The 24,798-nt window shown below is 32.4% G+C and overlaps 3 protein-coding genes and 1 long non-coding RNA gene across 5 annotated transcripts; 3 read left to right on the forward strand and 1 right to left on the reverse strand.

Moving 5' to 3' along the window:
* The first annotated feature begins 45 nt into the window (after window positions 1-45).
* Window positions 46-10,319, forward strand: LOC106180063 (cell cycle checkpoint protein RAD17). The gene is made up of 18 exons (XM_013563933.3): window positions 46-201; window positions 542-691; window positions 910-1,161; window positions 1,698-1,778; window positions 2,115-2,262; window positions 2,652-2,791; window positions 3,041-3,093; window positions 3,272-3,397; window positions 3,568-3,637; window positions 3,928-4,039; window positions 4,381-4,596; window positions 7,013-7,095; window positions 7,410-7,556; window positions 8,278-8,430; window positions 8,638-8,677; window positions 8,876-8,956; window positions 9,305-9,362; window positions 9,609-10,319. Exons 1-18 carry the CDS (start codon window positions 199-201, stop codon window positions 9,829-9,831), a joined length of 2,136 nt encoding a protein of 711 aa, XP_013419387.2. The 5' UTR covers window positions 46-198; the 3' UTR covers window positions 9,832-10,319.
* Window positions 10,320-11,138: 819 nt separating this feature from the next.
* LOC106171984 (uncharacterized) lies at window positions 11,139-13,696 on the forward strand. The gene is made up of 3 exons (XR_001239375.3): window positions 11,139-11,308; window positions 12,199-12,289; window positions 13,063-13,696. It is a non-coding gene; the product is annotated as an uncharacterized LOC106171984 (long non-coding RNA).
* A 1,267-nt stretch (window positions 13,697-14,963) lies between these two features.
* Window positions 14,964-19,025, reverse strand: LOC106180051 (UDP-N-acetylglucosamine transferase subunit ALG14). Of its 2 annotated transcripts, none has more exons than XM_013563923.3 (6): window positions 18,825-19,025; window positions 17,875-18,062; window positions 17,617-17,739; window positions 17,291-17,350; window positions 15,981-17,089; window positions 14,964-15,646 (listed from the first exon to the last, which is right to left on the reverse strand). In XM_013563923.3, exons 1-5 carry the CDS (start codon window positions 18,991-18,993, stop codon window positions 16,919-16,921), a joined length of 711 nt encoding a protein of 236 aa, XP_013419377.2. In that variant the 5' UTR covers window positions 18,994-19,025; the 3' UTR covers window positions 14,964-15,646; window positions 15,981-16,918. The 2 variants fall into 2 exon arrangements, with proteins under 2 accessions (XP_013419377.2, XP_086854195.1); XM_086998069.1 differs by having other exon boundaries at window positions 14,964-15,714.
* A 139-nt stretch (window positions 19,026-19,164) lies between these two features.
* On the forward strand, window positions 19,165-24,586 carry LOC106180053 (TLC domain-containing protein 4). The gene is made up of 7 exons (XM_013563925.2): window positions 19,165-19,277; window positions 20,217-20,418; window positions 21,950-22,039; window positions 22,280-22,338; window positions 22,558-22,652; window positions 23,201-23,274; window positions 23,530-24,586. Exons 2-7 carry the CDS (start codon window positions 20,246-20,248, stop codon window positions 23,837-23,839), a joined length of 801 nt encoding a protein of 266 aa, XP_013419379.2. The 5' UTR covers window positions 19,165-19,277; window positions 20,217-20,245; the 3' UTR covers window positions 23,840-24,586.
* Window positions 24,587-24,798: the final 212 nt, after the last annotated feature.

The following is a 24,798-nucleotide window of genomic DNA, read 5'->3' on the forward strand; positions in this document are numbered from 1 at the left end:
TAATTATTCCGGGTTTCCGATGTGCACTACGTCATCGATGTATGTGTTTATCCACGTCATCAAGTCGTGTACATTTAAAGATGGCGCTTCCGTTTGAAAGGTGTGCGAAATGTTATTTCAATGTCGCGTCCGCTAATAAGCAACTGATGGTGCAACAAAAAGTGATTTAATATAGTGCCGTCATTATTTTAGCAAATAATGGTAAGTTACCCGCTTTTAAACATGTAGGAATAACAATGAAGATTTCCCAAACCGTCACTTTCTAGTGTGTGATTGTCTTGTGAGGTTGTTCAAATACGAAATAGAACACTACTAATATTTAATGTGATGTGATAGGGACACATCTTGTGTCACAGTTGAATGTGGTATCTTGTCAACTATCAAACGGATATAGTATGTCCCTTAGAAAATAAGAAAACCACCTGCAATCTGGGAGATGGGGGTGGGGGAAGTACAGAAGAATAAAAGTGCCACAAGATGTATTCGTGTTTTATTATTTTTCCCCCCAATGACTTCATGCTTGGTTTCATTTTTATTTTAGAAGAAAGAAGATGTAGATTGTTTGTGGAGTGATGAAGAAGATGACATTTTTTTCAGTCCAACTAAACCGGTTGTAAAAAACAATGTCAATAAACAAAGGAAGTTGGATACTTTTACAAGTCAAATACCTGCACAAATTTCAACTGTAAAGGTAAGTATGAAAGGGTTTTTCAATTATGCATTGTATATCTCATAATATGAATACATGTTATCACAGTATCCGATTGCTTATCTGATTAGTTGTGCAATTTGCTTTTTTCTTTTCCTTTACTCCATTTATATGTAATGTTGCTTCCTTAATAAACAAAACATTAGATAATGAATAATTTAAAGAAACAAAATGATCCATTATTTAAGTTAACCTTTCAGAGCAATGCCTCCTGGGTAGCCTCAGCCTTTGATGGTTTTGATGACTTTGAGGCCCCAGTTGTGAAATCATGCACTGCTGGAAAACAGACACTGCTGTCCCAGAGCAGTGATTCTTTCCAAAGAAAGAGACCTAGAGAGACAAGTACCAAAACAAGGGGGCATAGTTTCATGAGCCAAAGAAGTGCCATAACCAGAAGGAAAAATGTATCAGATAATGACCTCTGGGCTGATAAGCATGCACCACTCTCAAAAGTAAGATTTTGGTTGAAACACATACAAGTTCTTTTTGTCAATAATGTAAATGCTGATAGACTGGGAAAGTAACAATTTATTGCTCACAGTATTGACGAAAGAACTTCTACAGTTCTAGTGAAATTACTGATGAAACTTTTCAACAGTGGGTTTAAATTTTTTGTAGATGGTAAGGTTTTCAGGGACTGATATCGCTACCTCACAGATGTGATACCTTGAATTTACCTGTATCTTTACATTCCAACTATATTTGATAATATCATGCAATCAGAAAATATTTTTTACATTTTACTGGATAAAAATTGGACCCAGTGATTAGAAAGTTTTTAAAAATGTAATTTTGATGTGGAAATATTACTATTATTTAATGTAATTAGTGTTTTCTTGAAAATAAGCTGTTCTTGCTGAACAGTTTAGACTGAGCAAAATATTTATCAGCCTGGTATAGATTTACTCCAAAAATTATAATTTTTTACACAAGCAAAATACTAAAGTGTAGACTTGGTTGTTTAAATGCATACCCCTTTCCATTTTAGAATGACCTTGCCGTCCACAAAAAGAAGATAGAAGAGGTAGAGAATTGGTTGTTGAATAATTTGAAGAGGAAACCACATCAGGTAAACAGACACCCCTCATTTAGATAGAGTAAATACAATTTTGATTTTAAACCAATTGAACTTTTTGATACATTACATCAAGTAATAGGTTTGAACAGGTTTAATCATTAGAAATTTAACATGTTCTGAGAAATTGCCATTCATAACTGCTCGTGCATGTGTGGTTACAGGTGCACCAGCCCATAAGGTACATACCTCAGACTCCTGATTTGATTTGAAAAAAAAAAAGAATTTATCCTCCATTTAGATGTTGTAAGGACTTTGTGTATGTTTGTACATCCCTTAATCAGCCAATCTACACCAGACCAAAAAAATAACATTCAATTTTTTTTTCAGGGAGCCCCTGTGTTGCTCCTGACAGGTCCAGCAGGAGCAGGAAAAACAGCAACCATGAATGTTTTATCACAGGAGCACAATATAGAAATACAGGAATGGGTAAACCCCCTTGTTACCCAATTTGAGGAAATTGCTTTCAACAGAGAAGGTTAGTTTAGAAATACGTTTGCAATGAGTAAGAGTCCCTATATTCTTAAGGTTTCATCATATTTGCTTAGTTACACTTAAAAATCCTTTATGTTTCACCTAGATGATTGCAAATAATTAGATGTTCAGTAATTTTTTTTGCTTTTTATCACCACTTTTATTTGCTATTTATACTCTTGAGATACACACAATTGGCCTGCATTTATATGTTCATTGAAAGATTTTTTTTTAGATAACACATTTTTTAAAATGATCTTTATGTCAGTCAATGCTGATGTGTTTTTTCCTTCACACAGTTGTCCTGAAATTACGTTCATTGATTTCTTTTAACATGATACATTTTATAAAATATTTTAGGTTATTTAATGCTGATTTGTTTTTTTCCTTCAGATTATGTGCCTGTGGAAGGACCCACACATAATTCTCAGGTGACAGTATTTAGGGATTTCCTTCTCAGAGCCAATAAATATCAAACTCTTCAGATATTTGGAGGTGACCGCTGTCACAGCAGAAAGATTGTCCTAGTCGAGGTTGGTATTTTCAGCAAGGTATAAGTAATTAAAATGTGCTTGAGGGAGTGTTTTCTCTTTTGATTATCTATTGAATCAGATTTGATCTGATGTTGCTATTTTTTCGCTGAACACGATGTTTTTAAGGATTATGGAGCTATGTCAGTAATAGATTCTAGCTTGTATTTGAAGTATGAAGCCTGAAATACAGTAAATGCCACTATTATGTGTTATTTTTGATGAATGTCGAATTTTTTTTTCCATTTTCAGGATTTTCCCAACTTCTTTTATAGACAGTCAAAAGACTTCCATGAAATATTGAGGTATATAAATGATGATGTTTTCCAAAATTAAAATTATTTTTAAAGGAAAAAAATTCTGTGCAAACTTTGATTTCAAAACTTAACAAACTATGTATAGCACCTTATTTTCAGTAAGGTTGAAGCGCATATGTTTTAGTAAATGAGTAGTACAATTTAAAATTTTTATGGTTATTTCCAGAAAATATGTCTCTACGGGTCACTGTCCTCTGGTATTTATAATTAGTGATAGTGCAGGTGGTGAATCCAATGAGAGGCATCTCTTCCCAAAAGATCTACAAAGTCAGCTTAATATATACAACATTAGGTGAGTTGGTATAATAACTTAAGTCATCTTGATATATATCGTTTTAGGAAGCGATTTAATAATGGTATGATGAGTTTTATGGTTAACTTAATAAGGAGCAATTAAAACATGATATTGATGGTGAGCAACCTAATATTATGTTTTGATATCTTGTACTAATTTATTTTCAGTTTTAATCCAGTAGCACCAACAAGTATGGTCAAAGTATTACAAAGGATAGCTACAACTGAATCTACTAAGGTACAATGTCTATGACAGGAAGTTTGCCATCTCTGTTATATGCCCTTTTTTGTTTTAATGCTTTCTGTAGTGTTTTCTGAGAAATAAAAAAAAGAAGAAAATTAAAACCTACGGTGTCATTCAACAACTTATAATTTTTACACTAAAAATTCACCGATGGAAATTTTCAGCCAGTAGTTGACTTTTGAACTCTGATAAAAATCTTACTACATTAAATTCGATTTTAATTTCATATTTATTTTATACACAATATATATGATAGCATTGATTATTCATATTGCCTTTGTCAGGGTGCCCATAAGTTTAGTGTTCCAAGTAAGTCGACTCTGGAAGCTATTGCCAATGCGAGCTCTGGAGATATCCGTGGTGCTGTTAATGCTTTACAGTTTGCCTGTCTAAGAGGTAAGGAAAGATTAACTTTCAAAGTATTGATTTGATAGGCATAAGTTGTACTGTTAAAAAAAAGTATAATTAATTGCTGAATGTCTGTTTGATAGGGTAGGAAAATGAAATTAGATAAACAAAATTTCTATTATTATTTTTTTATACACTATGACAACTATTTTAAAAAGTGTTATTGTTATGAGTATTATTATGATGGTTAAAGATCAGTTCCACAGGAAGAAAACTGTTTCTTTTCTTTCATAAAATGATATGTTATAAAAGTATTTTGTTTCCATCCTAAAATATTTTATATGCCACAACCATTGTTTTCCAATTTGTATATTCTGTTACTATCGTAGACACAGCAGATTTGGCCAGTATAATGAGGTCATCTTGTAAGGACAAGAAGAAAAGTGGGCAGAGTTCAAAATCAAAATCAAAATCTGCAAAGTCCAAGCAGACAAAAGGTACAACGAATGCAGGAGATGAGGAAGAGACAGATCTTGCGGCCATTGGAGGGAAAGACACTTCATTATTCTTATTCAGGGCTCTGGGAAAGATCTTACATTGTAAAAGTGAGTAATTGCCATTCCTGATATGCTGAATTATGAAAAAAAAAATTGATACAATAAACTAGGCACTGCAAATTTAAATGATAAATTTTATTTAACAAATTCTGTCTGAAGATTGATCATCATGATTAACAGTGTTTGAATGTGTTACTTCTATAAACACAAACTTAACCCTCATCCACAAGGAAATGGAACCCTACGTAAACCCTGAAACAGGGCCTCAGAGGCCCGGTGTACCATGAAAATCTGACTCCCCCCAAAAAACATTCAAAAATATAATTTAATTTGAGTAAATAACTATGATCTTGTAGTATGCATAATGGAGGACACATTGGCACTTTTTGTTAGTTTGCAGGTGAAAATTTTCATGAAAAAATAAAAAAAAAAATTAAAGATTTGTATTTTACCACCCAAGGACTCCCCTATGAAAAAGCTATTTATTTGACACTTGATGACCATTTCAACATCTTTTCTTTGAGGATACTTTATGAGGAATATATTGAAAGTACTTGAAACTTTAATGGTTAAAAAATTGGGTGAAAAAAAAAATAATAAAAAAACACATTAAAAAATAAGAAAAATTAAAGATTTATATTCTAACACCCAATGACCCCCCTATGAAAAAGCTATTTATTTGATATTTGATGATCATTCTGACATCTTTTCTTTGAGGATACTTTATGAGGAATATATTGAAAGTACTTGAAAGTTTGATGGTTAAAAAATTGGGTGAAAAAAATAATAAAAAACACATGAAAAATAAGAAAAATTAAAGATTTGTATTCTAACACCCAATGACTCCCCTATGAAAAGGTTATCTATTTGATATTTGATGATCATTCTGACATCTTTTCTTTAAGGATACTTAATGAAGAATATATTGGAAATATTTGAAAGTTTGAATGGTAAAATACTGGGTATGCTATATAAGAAGAATTCAGTAAAAAGGCGATGGGGCCAATTTCGTGAGTTAAAAATGTAGCATTTTGACATGGAAGTGCAAAACCTACAGGTAGTAAGATGAATACTTGTTTTAAAAATATTCACCAAAATTTTCACCACCAAACTTTCAAATAATAACAAAATGTACATCTCTGTGCAAACTATGTAGAAAACAATGGTATGGTGACTGAATATAAAATAGGTCCTTTTCTTTATGGGAATCCAAATCTCATGGGTATAAAAATGAAGATTTTCATGATTTATTTTTCATTCTTTCACTCACTATTTTATCATAAAACTTTTAAATATTTCCAATATATTTTTCATAAAGTATCCTAATAGAAAAGATGTCAGAATGATCATCAAATATCAAATAAATAGCTTTTTCATAGGGGAGTTATTGGGTGATAAAATGCACATTTTTAATTTTCTATTTTTCATGTTTTTTTTTAGTTTTTTCACCCAATAGTTTACCATCAAACTTTCAAATATTTCCAATATAATCTTCATAAAGTAAATTTAAAGGAAAGATGTAGAAATGATCATCCAATATCAAATAAATAGCTTTTTCAAAGGGGATACAATGGGCGGTTAAGTGCACATTTTTAATTTTCATATTTTTTTCATGAAAATATTCACCTGCAAACTTAAAAAAAAAAAGTGCCAAAGTATCCTCCATTTTACATACTACAATATCACAGTCATATACTCAAATAAAATAAGATTTATGAACATTTGTGGTGGGGGAGTCAAATTTTCATGGGGAGTCAGATTTTCATTATGAAAATCTGACTGGGGGAGTCAATTTTCATGTTACACCAGTCCCTTGCTCCCTTAACCTCCACCTGGGTGCATGAGTATACACTGTGTATGGAAAATGCAGAAAAACTTTTTTTTTTCTCAAAATGGAAAGTTTCGCAAAGGTAGCACAGTCTATCAGGTATGTAATAATGATAGATTTAAACTGATATCTGCATATCAGGTGACCAAGGTGACCGATTACTCATAAATAATAATTTCTCCAGGTCTTGAATCTTTCACAGGCAGATTTCATTGACCATACTGATAGTCATAGCACACATGATATTGCTTGTGTAAAACATTTTATAGCAAAGCTATTTGAGGTAACATGGACTTATTTATCCCATGTGGAAGTAAAATTATCAAGCGACCGGGCCTCAGAGGCCCGGTTTCCAGGAAATGGGACTAACTTTTGGAAAAGTTAATTTCTACATATGTTGTAAATTATTTCAAAACTAATTATTTATCCATTGATGGGGTATAAGTTGCTTGAGGATTACATGAAAGGAACAGGCTCAAAACCTCATGCGAACGAAGAGAGAGCAAAAGATACATGGGTCCGGGCCTGCGAGGCCCCTGAAAGGTGATTGAGGGTTAATATATACACTATTCATATTTTTCTAAGTTATTTAGTGGAAATTTGTTGATTAACATTATAAATTTTTTCACATTGTAGGAGACCCAGAGAGTTCTGATGCTCTCCTGCTCCCACCACATCTAGCACAGCATTCACGACATGATTTGCTTTTGAATCCAGAGGTAAAGATTTTGTTGAAGTAAAAAATTACCTAAAAGCACTGACAGTAATTACAAAATGCTCTCAAAACTTCCCATTCTGTAATACATAAAATTTATGGACTATACTATACAGGATTATGCAAAAATGTGGTTATATATGCTGGGGTAAGGTTAGGTTTAATATGAAACATTTGTCAAATGTTTGATTGAGGATTTTAACAAGAAACTGTTTTCAACATCATTCTTCTTAATTTTGTCATATCGTTTTGAAATGGTTTGTATATTTTACCCTTTACATCCATATCAAATACATATCATGTTTATTTAAAAACTAGGTTGTAATTGAAAGGTCCAACTTGTCAGGGGACTTCTTCACGGCATATCTGCAGCAGAATTATGTGGATTTTTATACAGATATAGATGATGTTGTGAGGGCAAGTGAATATATTAGTGACTGTGATTTCCTTACTTCAGACTGGGTGGTAAGTGTCATCAGTAGACTCTTAAATTCAGAATTCAAACTTGAAATTAAAGTTGAGGTTAAATTTAACAATATGACATACTATGCTGATGCAGAGGTATGTTTTACCATTAAGATTTTATGGAAAAATCCGGCCGATGTATTGATAATTTTGCATTTGTCTGTCTTATCATAATTAATGGTGATGAATGTTCACACTGCCAGTTTTTTATGCTAAGTTATTTTGTATAGATGTGAATTAAAGTATGAAAAACGTTATCGATGGTCTCTAGTTAAGATGGTAAAAGAGAAGTAGAGTTAGAGGCTAAATAACCAGAGTTGTACACAATGCTACACATTCAGAAGTGAAATCACCATTCATGTCAACAAGGTCCATAGATGGTGGATCAAAATGTTGTGTACAATTCTTAGTCAAAAACACCACTGCTTTATTGCATTAAAGGTGTTTTCATTTCAAGACAGCTATAGGATTTATTGTTACAATATGTGTGATGAAATTATGATTTATAAACTAGAATTATTTGTCTTATCCATCTGGTTTTTAATTCTTTTACAGTCTCAGACACCATAAGAATTCTATGCATCATCAGTGGCCTATGTGTTATAACAATACATTCAGTGGAATGAAAAGAATATGTATAATCAATATGTTGATATATTATAACAATATGAGCAATGAAAAAAATTTCATATTGATTAAAGTGGGATCTAATTTATTCTAGTCTCGGACATCCCAAGGATTATATGCAGCATCAGTGGCAGCTAGGGGCATCATGTTCAGTAACTCAGCTAGAGCTGGCAGTACTAGTACTGGAGGGTCTGGACTGGGCTGGAAGCCACTGCATAAGCCACAGTGGTTTGCTAGTGCCAAAAAGGTAGAAAATAATGACTGAGTTTGTATTATATTTTTTGTTTAACAATTGATTTACATAATGAATAACAGTTGCATTGCATAATTAACTTTGTGTATATTTGAAACAAAATGAATGATAAAAAGACGTTCATGTTTCAGATGAAGTAAAGAACTTCAGACGAACATATTTTAGGAGGTATATTGTCATAAATTTCTTATTTTTTTTCAGGCTAGAGAAAATTCTTTAGCAGCAAGAACACTTTTTAAAGGTACGTTCGAGAATGGACTTAAAGTAAAAACTAAAACTTAAAATGTAAAATGGGAACTGGATTATACTTTTAAAGGAAAAGATGCTTGGTACAAGTTAAGTTTAATGGGAATCTTCCAAAAGACATAATTTTACAATTTAATGAGGTATGCAAGGTTCATAACAACAAAGTGATTTGTGTTTGATTTGTACTTTTCAGGTCACAGCTGGACTCCTGAAGACCTTCAGACCCAGTATCTCCCTTATTTGTCCTTGACCAGTGTTCCTCTCCATGATCCAGGTACATTATCAGCAGAGTCACATTAAACAGCATTTACGTAACTATATTACTTTCTATGTCAGCATTAATTGAGTTTGTTGTATATGTTTATTCATAGTTATTCTCTGCCTCTGTGTAAAATGCAAGCATTATTAGTGGATCTTGTACGAGTAATAAATGGTCAGTATATTGTATAGCATCATGTCTCCACTACACTAAGAAGCTGTATAGAAATATTTATATCCCATTATCATTATTTTCTCTGGATATTTTAAATAAATTTTGTATTATATATATAATTATGATTTATTAAGTATGTAATGAATAAATAATATACAATGGAACTACAGATGTATTATTTGGATTCAGGTCAGTTCACCTTCCTCCAAGATCTTTGCAAGTATTCATCATTGAAGTTCTCTTCAAGGTTAGTTAAATATACATTTTTCTTTTCCTATGTAGTAAAATATAATGAACATATTAAGACTTGGTGTATAGGAAAGTATTTTTCTTTGTCAGTTGTTTTTAAACTGGCAGTTTTAATAAAAAAGGAAGTACATTCCAACAAATTTCAGATGAAATTCAAAAGGCTTGTCAATAAGAAGAAGTTGACCACATTTTTGCTTTTGATATTATTTATAATAAAATTCCTTTCTGCTCGTACATTTTTCAGGTCATATCCAGAACGTCTAGATGAAAAGGATGTTGAAATGGATGTGGATAATGAAGAACCTTCACTGGCAGTGCAGGATGTCCCCCACCTAAATAAAAGAGTCCTTGGTGAAGAAGAAGAAGATGAAAATGACATTCCCAGTAGTCAATCAAATCTCCAAGTTGGAGGAGCTGCTGAAGAGCAGGAGGAAGAAGAAGTTGTGATTGAGGATTTTGATGATTGAAGCGCTTTGCCAGTCGAGCTTCGGATTTTGTTTCCTGTAAATATTACAGGTGTGACATACAAGGCCTGAAAGAGCTGGAATAATTCTCAATGCCTATTTGTCAAGTATAATGATTTTTTTTCTAAACCAGAAGAATCTCGAAGAGTAATGCAGAGCAACTCACTGGTCTTCCAATTATCAAACATTTAGTATGGAGGAATTATAGTTGCATGAACACCTGAAAAATGAATAAAGTACATAAACTGCATTTAAATAGGAAAAGATTTAAGTTCAATTGTATTCAAGTAGAGGCAATTTCAACTTATATAAATCGGCACAATACTTTAGACGGTGTGTGCTGATGGGAAGTTGGACAGCCGCATTTTGTTTTTTGTTGTTCAGCTAACTTTTCAGCGATAAAGCTAGCAAAGAAACATTAGGTTTTTGTTAGTAACTGTACATGAATCATGAAAATTATAACAAGTATCAAAATAAACGCTAAAACTATTTTCTTTATGTGTCTTTTACTATGTGTTATAGTTATCAGTTCTGTAAAGAGATTCATAAATATTAAAAGCAACAGTCTTTCCAAAAACCATTCACCATGTTTTCATTTTTTATTGGCAGACACCTTATGTCAGAACGAAAAGCCAACAACTGCGCCCGTTGTCGTGTACTTGCATGGATTATTTATTTATTTATTTATTGCATAAGTATAAGAATAGCGTGTTAATTGTTGTTTTCAAACTAACAGGGATTATAGGACTTAATACATCTAAAGTTCGACAACTGATTGGATTGTTTTTCTGAAGTTATGCAGTTTTATGAATGTTTCACAAATTGGTGTTTTTCACGTTCAGAATAATACTTGAGACAAAAGATGTGGATATATTGCAATTACATAAATCATATTAACTAAAATTGCCGATGTTTTGTTTTTTCAAGCACAATTTTTACTAGTTCTCTGCCATGTATAAAGACTCCTACAATAGGAGTTCTATGTTTGTCCAAAAAATATACAAGCAAGATAGTAGTGACAGCTATAGTAAATCCCCTTAGTCAGACTGAGCCATACCATTACCTGAACATGACAATACACAGGTGAGCGAATTTTACCTGTCTCCACCAATTATCTTTATTCGTACTAGGTCTTGGCGCATTCTGCAATGAGTTTATTTTTAGACACTCATGAACGTTTTATTGAATAATCTGTAGCACTCAAGATCACATAAAATCTTGATTTTACCAATTAATCTGTAAGATCATACAATATATTCAAATTTTTGTGAGAACGATTTCCACAGCAACTCCTCAATGAAAATTCGCCATACCTGTTGTAATTTACATAACAATTACCCGCTCAGTTCAGTGCGAGCTGTCCTCTCGACTGCGCGGTCACTTGACAGTTGGACCCTGGAAGAAGCGGGCGCAGGATAGGCGTGGTGAAGTCACAGAGCCTAATATTCATTCAGCGTTGAAGCAAATGGATCTCGGTCTCGTGAGTAACATTAAATGTACAAGGCACTATCTTATAAGAATGAAAAGTTATGTCTTATGTCCATAATTTGATAATGTGGAATGCACAGTTATTGTCAGAGTAAAGCTAATATTTTCCAACGCTGTCGTTTGAGGTTGTTAGAGCTTGCAAATTGTGCTTGCAAATTTTTGTCAAAAGCTTGTTTAATTCGAAATTTACCAAACAGTTTGAGTGTGTTCTCTGTCGTGTATGGTTAAGAAGCTTCTTACACCAAGGTTGTATTTTATTTTTCAACGAGTTTAAAGTACAAGTTTACTGATTTTTGGACTTGACGTAAGAGTACGTGTGAGATTTTTACATACGGTTCGGTATTACATTTTGCTTTGTTTGGGATATATTATTCATGTTTGCAATGGAATAAGACAAAGGGGACCCTTTTTTGTTTTTGCTGGTGACAAAAGAATCATCATATCTGTAGGATATTTTCCCGAATTTTATTGTAACTTAAACATATTTTTCACATAAAATAGGAGCAGTTTGTTGTACCATTCATCAAATAATATTTATCGTGTATGAGATTACTATAAACATTCGATGATTATTTGAATCGGTAATCGGTAGTATAATAATCTGACTCTTGGTGGAACTCCATTCGTTCGAGCAGTTACCAATAATATTGGTTGTAACGGTTTTATTTCACTAGAAATCGGTTTACAACATTCAGTAAGATTTGTGAAATATCGAAGAATTTTGAATCTTGAACTATATGACCCTTTTCATTCGTTTTCCTCGTGTTCATGCAGCCCCAACATCAGCACACGTCTATTCATTTTCAGTTTATGTAGTCTTAGATCAAATGTTATTGCTTTGAAATATTGAATTTTGCCATTAACGTTACTTTCGTATTTCAGAACTGCCAACACCATTGCCGAGATACAGGTACTGCGAAGTGCTCCTGCGACAGATATAGGCTGCAATAGTCTTCTGATGTGTACTGCTATGGTAAGAGTAATCCACACACTTTTCAAATGTTGTGGTTTGAGTTTGGTATAGCTTGTATTTAAATGTTTGTCAAAAGCTTGTTTTAATTCAAAATTTGTCGAACAGTGAGTAGATTCTGTATCATGAAAGCCCAAGAGTTTCCTTGCACCAAAGTTTTTTCATTTTTCTGTAAGCTTAAATTACCGCTTTGCTTGTGTGGTCCATTGTCTTTTAGAGTAACTGTTCGTTGCTTATCTTTAAAAAGATCGCATGAATAATATGAAGAAAGAGAAAATATTAGATATCATTTCCTAGGACTCACAGATACGTAAATGTCTCACCTGAACAAATTTATATTCCAAGAACAATTCTTAATTTTTGTACTTGACGTATCACAATGAAACTTTCAGGTACCTATGTAGGATATCCTACTGTTTTCATAATTCTGTATTGCATTTTGCTTTGTTTAGAAAATATAAATTGTTTGCAACTGAATAAGATAAAAACTAAATGAGAGAACTTTAAAAAACGGATATTTTTTTTATTTTTATGGTAACCTAAACGTATTTCACATGTAATAGAAACAGGCTGTTCTGCCATTCAAGTAAAATTTGCTGTTAATGATCATGAGATGATTAGGCCTACAAACTTTCGTAAGTTCAGTCTGCCCCATTGTAATTTTAACATTGCAAAATCAACACAAGTACTTGTATTTTCATTTTCAGTTTATACAGTCCTAGATAAAATCCTATTGCTAAGAAATGTTGAATTGAATCGTTATTTTTATATTTCAGAACTGCCATCTCCATTGCCGAGATACTGCAAAATGCGCATGCGACTGATAGAGGCTGCCTTAGTCTTCTGCCCGTATTTCAGAATCGGACATAATCACACATGTACACACACCATATGGTGAAAATCGTGCACGCTGTTATAATGATTTTTCAAAACATTTTATACCTACATGTAATATTTTTACGCATTTAACTATTGATTGTGATCGTACGTATTCCCTTTTCAAATTGTATACAGAAATTTACCGTTTTTAATTTGTTTTCAAATGTTACCTCAATGGTTGATCTTGATCATTTTCAAATCAATTCATGGGATTAGCTCAGATGTATCTGATTCTATTTGAAATTCATTCATTTTCTCTCCAATATTCTTATTTTATGCAAAAATGGAATTCAAAGTGTTTACATATTGCACCTTTCAATTTTGGAAGTAAAAACGCAATTTTCACCATATCGTTAATTGAAACTCCAGTAATACTGCTTACCAATTTCATCAACTACCATATCATTTATCGAAACAATTGCCTTTGAAGTAAATTTTGTATGTTACATTATCTGGAAACGTAACCATCTGCCACTTTTTGATGATTAACATATTTGCCTGAATAAATTTAAATGTTTTTTAATTTTTTTTTTAATTTTTGGAAGAGTTATTTTGATATAAAAGGTTCAGAATTAAAAGTTTGTTGATAGTGATGTATTTTTAGAATCTATCATCTGTTTGATTTAAAGTGCATTCAATTGCTTATTAAAATTCAATCAAACGTTTGTCTTAAATTTTGTAAATTGTAAAAGTTAAAATTTTTGTGTTTAGACGTTGTCTCATAATTAAGATTGCGGTACGTTGCAGTGCACTATATTACATTTTCTAGCGATGTTCACGAATTTCGGATGGAGCATCTTATTTTCAATAAGTTTTCGGCGTAATTCTATTTTTTTTTTAATTTGTAGTTAGTGAATTTGCCATTTGTTAAAATGTTCATGTGTAAATATAATATTTTTCATATTTATGCTGTGATGGCTGAACAAAATAAAACAGTACATAAATTGTGTTCAATTTTGATTGTAAAAACGATCAAGATTCAAGGACAGGTAACAGTCCTGTACAAATAACAATTCAAGTGAAATTAAATGTTCATTTAGCCTTTTTTTTTCATATTTTTTGTTCAATATGATTTTTTTGTCATCCTACAATAAATAAATATTCCACCAAATGTATTTGTTTTATAGTTTGAAACGAATGATTATTGTATTGGAATACAATAAAAAGGGTGACAGGTGGGCGAGTCCATTCAGTTTGAGGGGTGACAGGTGGGGCGAGTCCATTCAATTTGAGGGGTAACAGGTGGGGCTAGTCCATTCAATCTGAGGGGTGACAGGTGGGCCGAGTCTATTCAATCTGAGGGGTGACAGGTGGGGCGAGTCCATTCCGTTTGAGGGGTGACAGGTGGGGCGAGTCCATTCCATTTGAGGGATGACAGGTGGGGCGAGTCCATTCAATTTTAGGGGTAACAGGTGGGGCGAGTCCATTCCATTTGAGGGATGACAGGTGGGGCGAGTCCATTCAATTTTAGGGGTAACAGGTGGGGCGAGTCCATTCAATTTGAGGGGTGACAGGTGGGATCAGTCCATTCTGTTTGAGGGGTGACAGGTGGGGTCAGTCCATTCTGTTTGAGGGGTGACAGGTGGGGCGAGTCCATTCAATTTGAGGGGTGACAGGTGGGGCGAGTCCATTCAATTTGAGGGGTAACAGGTGGCGTCAGTCCATTCAATTTGAGGGGTGACAGGTGGGGCAATTCATCATTTTTGAGGGGAGGGTTCCAATTTAATTTAAAGATGACAACTGGGGTGAAAGCTCTATTGGAGGTTAAAAGCAATTATTTTGACACTTTAAAACGCAGTAGTGATTCAACTTGTTTATTTTCAAACCTTTAAAAGCATACACTGATGATAGCAAACAATGAAACAATACATATTTTGTGAACTTTTATCATTTACCAACTAAATGCAAAACTGTTACTTGTTATCTCCAAACTTACAGGAGTGAATAACATAACTAAAATGGAGCTTATAAAAACAGGATAATTGAAGTATTCTTTTAAGATTTCATAACTATGTAATGTAGCTCATCAGGGCCACAGAATAGAATAAAACATTTGTCAATGGGGATTTCATTTATTGTCAGTATTTTACAGGAAACTGCCATAAAACTAAAACACAAACAACAAATGAAATGAATTGTCTTTACGTATTGTTCAGCATATGACACAATTTCTAATGCTACAACAGAATTCAAGTTTAATGCTTTTTTATTAGCTTCATTAGTTACTAAAATCAACCATTAAAACTTCTATATCATGATAAAGTTTTGTTAACTTCCCCATGTTGGACGCCCTGGACAATTTAAGTGCTTCAGCGTTTTCACTAATAATATCTTCCTTCATCGTGGGGGTCTTTCTTTTCTCAGACATGGTAGACACATATTTCACTTTGGCAGAGTGTTCAGAATGGCAAAACTTTCACCAGGGCGGAGGTTTTTCCACTTCTGCAAATGTTGCACTATGAAGCTCAATGAGGCCACAGACTAGAATGAAGCATATGTCAACAGGCATTCCATTTATTGTCAACATTTTACAGGAAACTGCTGTGAAACTAAAACAAAGAAAACACATATGAAACTAATTGTCTATATTTACTGTTCACCATACAACACAATTTTTAAAAGCTTAATGACATAGAGTTAAAAGTACTAGTACTAGTATCAACAAAAGTTTTGTCTGGTCCTCATCAACTTATCACTTACTACCTGTCACTAAACATTCAAAGATTCTATTAAGGTGAGAAAATACAATGACATCCTCTAATATAACTATAGAAATATAATAAATTATATGCAATTCTATACATTGAAATCTCACCGTTATGCTTCTATAAACTAAATCCACATCTGCCACTGCATTACTCTGGACAACTGCATTCCTCTGCAATACACAGCAGACTGGCACACACTCAAGGGAAAAACTGTTCATTTATGCAAATCAAGGTCACTACAAGTCCTTGAGCAAATGAAGTGTAGTGGATGTGCTTGGTCAGCACACCTATTGCAATACTGACTACATACTGACTATTTTGTCCATACAGATAAAATGCAACACCTAAAGACTATGTCTCTTGTGTTGCATTATGTCAAGTTATCCAGTGCCAAAATTTTGGAGATTCAAATGAAAGTGACTGGAAAATTAGATGTATCAATTAATAAGGAATCCATCTGGATAAGAAAGACTAAGAACACCGTGAACTGTGATGAGGACAGATATATCCTATCACACCTCTACAATAACCTTAATGTACCAAAGCAGCAACCCTAATAGGGAGGTTGTGGTTGTGTGGGTGAGTGTGTGAGCGAGTGTGTGTATGTGTGTGTGTGCAAGCTAAACCCCTGCCAATTGCACCATCAGGGTGTTACATTTGACTGATGAAGGAGTAAAAGTTGGTAAAAAATATAAATATGATCTCATACCAGTATTTTTTAATGTCACCACTTCTATACGTTTTGACATTGCACAATTCTCTTGATGGATTCTGTGACTAAGTGAACTTATGTCTTTAAATCAGGATAATTCTCTCAAAATACAAATATGTACATTGAAGCTGAAATATATAATGTATCTGACATGAGTTCTAGCTGAGGTACATGTTGTATATCTATTGACTTTGATGAATCACAATGCTTGTGCCATTGCACCACGCAAAATGCTATGACAGTGGGGATGATTTACACAGACATAAATTTTGAAGTAGAATAAGAAGCATTAAGGCAACAATACATTTATCATACAACTTAATTAACTGGCTGCTAAACAATTCTACCAATGTATTCAGTCCCAGGAAATTTTTTTAGTAATTGTGGCCATTGAACTAATATATGATCAGCAAAGTAATATAAGATTCTGGCTGATAGAGAAAGACTTTCCACTCTGCAGATGCTCTCAACATAGATGATGGAAACATCCTTCATTCCTGTCAACTGAAAATATAAATTATGTGCATCTTTTTTGGTCAAGACAGTTAGTACTAAATATCTGATAAAGCAATCTGCTAATTGTACAAAACAAAAACCAATTCATTTTATATTGGTTTAATCAATTGCTACCATTTATCTAAATGAAATGTAATGTGGCAGCTGAAACACAAACATGGCTAATATATAAATTGAGAGTTTCTTTACCTTTAAAAGAAATGCAGCAAAGCACAGTGGAATACATGTTCCTGGACCATTGCACAATAACTGTAGCAAAAACAAACAACTCAAAAGACCTCTAGTGACTATAAAAATTACTTCATCAAAGAAAAGATTTCTTATTTCAGGAAATTATAAATACACTGCAATGTTTTAAGCTTGGGACATCTTTCCTTTTGAACCATAATTTAAAACAAAAATTTTCACGTCTCTACACCTTTCACATAAAAGTACATATTCACAAATATCAACAAATTTGTTTACAGTTTAAACTTTTTTTCATTACAGACAAAAATAATGGTTATATAACTTACCAAATCTGGTCTGCTTTTAAATACTATAGGGAAACAATACAAGCTTGCATATAATGTAGTCATTACTGTGGTTATCCAAGACTGATGCACTTCTCTGCTTCTTGGCACCTTGGTTATAAAATACTGAAAGTGTATCAATATTGCATCATTACATCATAAGCTGTCTAAATTAACAACTTTTATTTTACAGCAAAAAATTGTTGAACTTTTAAAATACCACTTACAATTGGTATATAAGCTATATCTCAAAATACATACTTGAGAATTAAAACCCATTTTTGCCTCAGCTGTTTTGATTCTGTCTTCACTCATTGTGTCTGTATTGGCTACTATGTATTCTCTAGGAGAATATCTATTTTTGCCCCTGTTAGTGTCTCTTGCAAAACTAGGTTCTGGTCTGCCTGCAAGCCCAGACACCAGAGAAAGGATTTCAGCGGTATGTCCACCTGTAAATATATGTTCAATATTCTTAGACAATGAATATGAATGAAAAGAACATTCTTCCAGTTAAAAAAGTTAAAAATGTATTAATATTTTCACTGTTGGTCTTAACCAATCACTGATATAACTTCTAGACACATTTCATGCTAGATTCTACAAATTTTTATTGGTCTCAGTAAAATAGAACTTCCATAGATATTTTACTAAAATCGAGCAACATAACTGTGTGTGACTCCTAAAAATGTTATCTCTAAAACATAATTAAAATAATCAAATACAGACACAGAGACACTTATTCCTAATGTTTAACTGATGGAATAGGATACTCAGTATATGGTTAAATACTGGGGTTTCATCAAAATAAAGGGAGTTTTGAATTTTGTAATGTTAACAGTCACTTGGGTCTCATCTCTCTCCTTGTATAATTAAAATCTGAGACTGTGATACAAATCCACACTTCTGCTCAGTCTGCATAAGATAAAGTAAGTCACTACATAATGTAATTAGAAACTTTTTTTCTGCATGTGAAGTTAAAAGTCTCGGTCACCTGTGCAATGGTAATTGATACTCATATGTTGTACATAATATGATATTATCATAAGTCACAGTGTATTTCTAATTATCAATCTCCATAAACTTCTATTTATGGGTTTTTATATCCACTATTCTAACAAGCAAAATAAAAGAAGAAAACATGAATAAGGGTACATGTACCAGACACAAGGGAATGAGTGCCACTGAGTCAGAGAAACAAAGGAGTAAATTACCGGATCCTGCTATAATCATGGTTTTAACTTCGGAATTAACCATATTTCTGTACGGCAGATTTCCCATTCTCCCATTATGTATTCTTTTGATGACTGAAAATGTTCTTGCGAGAAGCAACACGAGAATAATAGGCAGGAAGACTGCCAGCACGATCAAAACATCCGCCATAACATTAACCTTGACCTCGAGGGAGTACCTGTTAATAACGACATAAATAATGCCTGTTTATAGTTTGTATTGACTAAGATAATACCCTTGTTTATTTCAGCAATCATGTAGTCATTTAATTATCTATCCATATTATATGTTAATGTCAATTACTTTAAATAACTTTCCATATGGCAAATAAAAACATACACGACAACCGATTTACGTTAAGGTAATTTCAGGTTACGTTGATTTCAGACGACGGTCGGAGTACAAGAGTCGAAGTCCACAATGAAGATATACTGGTAGGTGGCAGAACTTTGTTTTTGTACGTATATGGTGGAGAGTATTTTATTTAAACTTGAGTTTTACTGCATAGACTGCTTTTTCCTAGTTTTTGACGAAGATGTGCAATATGCATTGTTCTATCGATCATCCAACATACTGTGCTTGTAGCTGTGGTTTGATGTACTGGTACTCTAGTACAATGCACTGTATATATATATGATATGCCCCCAGAAGTAATGTTAGGGTTATTGCTCGTGCATGATATTACACGTGTATGTATTTTTTTTTTTTTTTTTTTTTTTTTGGACTTTAATGATAGTATACTCACACTGAACTGCTTCAGAAAAAGGCTGTGTGGTTGAAGTCAAATGAAAAAAAAATGGGGGGAAAAAAAGGCAAATATATTGTAGTTTGTATCTCTACAAAGTAATGGTTGAATTATAGGAAATCTTTAATCCTGGTAATTTTTGTACTTCAGTTTATGTTTAAAAATATCATTTTCATAAACTTTAAAATCGTGTACTGTATATAATCATGTGCAAAAATAGAATTTTTGACTATATTTAATAAATGAACTTTTGGTAAAAAAAAAAGCCAGAAATGTTTAAACCTCTGCGTAACAAGCGCTGTTGAGTGTTGATATCTTATCCTGAATAATGTACAAAGTAAGCATCTATTATTTAATCTACATCAAAATCAGTATTGGTAAACATCATGAGGGCCTTGAATCATAAATGAGTATGGTAAGCCATATTGCAGATAGTGACTTATTAGATTTACTTAATGTCATTTTTTTCATACTTGTTTTTATAATTCAACTATAATTATTTTGGTAAAGAATGGTATATCCTTAATTGTTTTGGTCAAGCTCAGTGAGCTGTTTGTTGATTTTTCCAAAAATCTATGTGTATATTTATAATTATATTATTTTTCTCTGTGTTCTTTTTCTATTTCAGTGTTGGTTACTCATGACAAAAATAAAGAAATGTCCCAGAAGATGATAATGGATGCACCAGTCTCATTTGCCTACTACCCAACAGCTTTGATAAGCTGTGTGATATCTTCATTACTGTTCCAGTATTGTGGGAAAATACTTGCCAAGTATATGAACCAGTTTTCCAAATCACCGCTCCATGTTCAGATTGAACTCCAAACATTGTGAGTATTACACCAGTGTTGTTCCGTGATATATCCGAATGGTTTTGCAAAAAGAACTCCTCTTTACAGTAGTTGAAGCACCTGTCCCCTAAGAGTCAATATAAAATTTGCCTTATAATTCTTCAGACTTTTAAAATAATATTTGTATTACTGCATTATAGGTATCATTTGTAATGTTATTGTATTTTGAAGTATAGAGAGATGTCCAAGGTAACATCTCACCATTTACTGGTAGAGCTCAATAAATTATAATTATTTTCTTAACTCATTTACTGGTAGAGCTCAATAAATTATAATTATTTTCTTAACTCATTTACTTGTAGAGCTCAATATATTATAATTATTTTCTTAACTCACAATCTGGTACAACATGTTTGATAAAATAAGTGGTTGTGTTTTCTTAAATTAAAACAAAAAATGAAATGCATAGCTGCATGGCTAGAAGTGTTTATACGGTATGCATACTTGTTTGTTTTATTTATAGTGTATGACTTGTACATAACGTGCGTGGGAATTAAGTGCAGTATACTGTTTAAGATATTTTTGATACCCAATAACCCTCATGACATGGCATGAAGCCAAATAAAACCTGAATCCCCGTTGATCTTATTGTTTGTCAAGTATAAACACTAATATGATAGTGTTCTATTGAAAACAATTCAAAGTTCAACAGCTTTGCTCCCAGGCTGTTGTATATATTTTAGATTGTGTCCTGATATCTATTTCCCTTATATATATATATATATATTGGTAAAACCTGTAGGTAAAACTATGTTCAATGCAATTATTGTTTTTCGTTGTCTTTCCTCTTTAATTTATTAACTTTCTTTTTGAAATGTATTCTCATATTTATGTGCATATAACTTAAAATTTTTTAAAGTAAGTTGATCTCAAAATGGCACATGTTGAACCAAGGTTCTTTTTTTCACTTCTACACTTCCATCAATTTATGCAATACGGAGTCGTTAAATTTGATAAGTACATGTGATGAATTATTAGTAGCCTAATCTTCTTATAATTTAAACTGCTGATTAAGCTAGGCTTTGATTAGTTCTTGAAAAGGCATAGTTTATTGAATCCACTTTGACATTTAAAGTATATAGTGCAGCTGTTATTAACCCAAACAAGTATAATTATTAAGTCCATAGGATTTGCAAAATTGGATCAAGTAGGGATTAATGTTAATGCTAAAACTGAAAAATAGTAACAGGTGCATTTCCACATTTGCTGGCTATGTTATTTTTATGAACTTAATATACAGGAGTTGGAAAATCTTGTTGCTGTATATCAGGTGTGTATCCAAGTTTGTGTGTTTTCTGTAGACTGAATCTGTCAGACAGTGGTGGGCTTGAATAATATGAAGGAAAACAATGTCACAGGTCTATTTATTTATTTGCAAGTCCAAGCAAAGTGTTTTAAATTCTTGTCCGTAACTTGAATAAACCATTGCCTTCATACTTCCCCTCCTCCTTACAGTTACATATTTTTGTAAAGAGAAAGAATGAAATTAAACAAATCCTTTTGTTTGCAGATTTGTATCTGGAGTCCATGCCATAATTGTGTCATTTAGTGGCCTTTATGTCCTGCTTACAGATGAGAGGACAATGAAAGATTCAGTGTGGTAGGTTCATTTTTATTACATTAGAATTTAGCAAGTCACTCTAATGTTTTTTTCCCCACTTTTCCTGAAGTCTTGTGTAGGGAAAGTTATTCCATAATGCATCATATTATCATATGTTTCCTACAGAATGACAGTGCCTTTGACAAAAAATGTGTATGGATAGATGTGAAATTTCACAGCATTGCTGTGAGATTTCAATCAATAAAAAATGTGATTATATTACTTTTTTTTCTAATGTAGGGGTGACTGCCCACAGGTTCGTCATACTTGTGCCATAGTAGTTGGATACTTGGTTTCAGGTAGTATCATTTGAACAGTACCAGTTATTGTTATAAGTAGTGAAATGTAAAAAAAAAAGAAGAAATTTTAGTACGAACTCTCCATTGAAATATACATGTGTATGGTATTAAAGCCAAAAGGGTTCAATATTATGTTTTGAAATGTACAAAATATTCAACCAGTTCTAAGTACTAGTATATTTATATTGTCTTTTAAAACTCCTGTTTCATATTTTTCAGATTTTATCATAATGATCATTTATTACAAAGAAATTGGAGGGTATTTTTACTTTATTCATCACCTTGCGTCCATATATGCTTATGTATATGTAATAGTGAGTATGCCATTTTTGTTTCAATTATCAAATGCATATAAATTACTGATATAATATGGCATATTTACATAATAAAATTAAGAAATGCCCACTTATGTTGTGTAAAACTTTTTTTTTCAAAGTTAATTCTACATTATACCCTTGTATTAAATGAAAAAAAAAAAACTTGTCCAGTTTGTGGAAACCTGTTGAAGTCAGCTGTTGTATACGATTTATTGCTTGTAAAAGCCATTCATTTTGTTAAGTAGTTTAACATTTGCTCAGTATATTTGGAATGTATTGTGGTTATGAGTTCACACGGGTTTTGGTTCTTCTGACTCATGATGTAAATGGAATATACATTTATAATATTTATAATATTGAGCAGAAATACCTGAAATGTAAAATGTCAAATGCTTGTGTAACATGCAATACATGTTAGTTATGTTTCTAAAATGAAAAAAAAGGTTGTTGTTACTTACAAAGACATCTTTTCATCTCTCTTTAATGTATGAGATTTATACTAGTACCTGCTCAAAAATAATTGACTTTATATCTACTCTTTTTAGACCTTCGGAGTATTGGAGTTCTTTGCCAACTTTCGTCTTCTTGCCGAATTTTCAACACCATTTGTAAATATGAGGTAAACTGTTTCTACATACCATAGTTAATATTTAATATCAAAATATTTGATTAGCTAACATCATTTGGAAAATTAAATACTTCACTTTGTCACTTCTTAAAAGTATTTGCAGAGCCTTACTTTGTCTGTTTTTCAACTTCAACTCATAAATATAATGTTACTATAATTTATAGGCGGAGAATAACAATAAAAAAGCAATGAGCTGTTAAAATAAAATGTTTGTATGTGTGTGTGATCATGCTTTTTCCATAACAGGAGATTTTTGGAAGTAGAAGGCTACCCCAAGTCATCCAAACAGGTTTTGGTGAATGGCTTTTCCATGGTGATCTTCTTCTTTGTAACACGTGTAGCTGTCATTCCGCCCTATTACTGGATGGTGTATAGTATATATGGCACCCCAGCATATGAGAGCATAGGCCATGTCCAGTATGTTCTGGTCGGCTCTTGTGCTGTTCTGGACATCTTAAATGTGATTTGGTTCTTCAAGATGTGTAGAGGTGCTCACAAAGTTTTGAAATCGCAGAAATTAAGACAGAACAATATTGAAGATAGGAAAGCTGCGTAGCTGACAATATAAAGTATTTGCTTGAAGGAAAAATGGTATTGATTGTTATCTCACTGTGATTTATATGTACATGTATCATGCCTATAGAATTGGGTACATTGGAGTATTAGGCACTTACAATTTTTTTTTACTTTTACAAGTAGTGTATAATTAGTAATAATTTATGGGATTTGGGTTTATTTCTTATAACTGTTCAAAACTTTTTGCAAGTATTTACTTTAAAATTTACCTATGGAATGTTTAATGGTACTGTATGTAACAAGTATTAGGTATATATACCGGTATATAAAAGAATAGTGCTGATAACTGTAAAAAAATGTGACCAATGATTCCTATATTGCAGATGAAATCTTTAAATTAAAATTAAAAGATATATCATTTCACAAATCTTGTAGCTTAGTAGACTGCCATTTTTGAGAATGGTAAAATTCATATGTTAGTCAACTTACATGTTTGTCACTGGTGTCATTGTGTGAGTTGTCACTAATTTGGCGTATTACAGTATACATGTACATGTACCTCAGTATGAATAATAATGATTAAATGGGACATCCAGTCATAGGTTTAGGAATCTCTTTCTATTGCAAAACCAAGTTGTTTACAAATTGTTTTTTAAATAACCAAGCAAAGTATATACATCATATCAAAACCCTCTATTTATTTTAAAAGATGTGCACATAGATCTACCAATTTTGTACTGTTACATTCACAATTGAGAAAGATAAAAATAAAATTGATGAAAAATCACCTTGACATGATCTGTGTTTAATTCAGAATAATGTGTAACAGTGGTCTATATTTATAAAATAAACACTGACAGTTTTGTTGGAAGTGCTGAAGTTTATTACATCTGAAAGTGTAAAAAATGTCATTCCAAGACACATGACCAACATCTTTCCAACAGTATGACACACCAACCACTCTTAAATAGTAAAGATAATTGAGCAAATGAAATAAAA

The sequence above is a fragment of the Lingula anatina genome, chromosome 1, assembly GCF_051362555.1.
Source record: "Lingula anatina isolate TDL-2025a chromosome 1, LinAna3.0, whole genome shotgun sequence".
Classification (NCBI taxonomy): Eukaryota; Metazoa; Brachiopoda; class Lingulata; order Lingulida; family Lingulidae; genus Lingula; species Lingula anatina.

Excerpts from the sequence above, each read along its gene's own strand:
- LOC106180051 (XM_013563923.3), bottom strand. The coding sequence starts at position 18,993 with ATGGCGGATGTTTTGATCGTGCTGGCAGTCTTCCTGCCTATTATTCTC. Across the intron at positions 17,740-17,874 it reads AAATGGGTTTTAATTCTCAA|TATTTTATAACCAAGGTGCC; the intron begins GTATGTATTTTG and ends ATACACTTTCAG. Across the intron at positions 17,090-17,290 it reads TTGCTGCATTTCTTTTAAAG|TTGACAGGAATGAAGGATGT; the intron begins GTAAAGAAACTC and ends TTATATTTTCAG.
- LOC106180063 (XM_013563933.3), top strand. Across the intron at positions 7,096-7,409 it reads ATTTGCTTTTGAATCCAGAG|GTTGTAATTGAAAGGTCCAA; the intron begins GTAAAGATTTTG and ends TTTAAAAACTAG. Across the intron at positions 9,363-9,608 it reads TCATTGAAGTTCTCTTCAAG|GTCATATCCAGAACGTCTAG; the intron begins GTTAGTTAAATA and ends TACATTTTTCAG.
- LOC106180053 (XM_013563925.2), top strand. The coding sequence starts at position 20,246 with ATGTCCCAGAAGATGATAATGGATGCACCAGTCTCATTTGCCTACTAC. Across the intron at positions 20,419-21,949 it reads CAGATTGAACTCCAAACATT|ATTTGTATCTGGAGTCCATG; the intron begins GTGAGTATTACA and ends TTTTGTTTGCAG. Across the intron at positions 22,653-23,200 it reads ATGCTTATGTATATGTAATA|ACCTTCGGAGTATTGGAGTT; the intron begins GTGAGTATGCCA and ends TACTCTTTTTAG.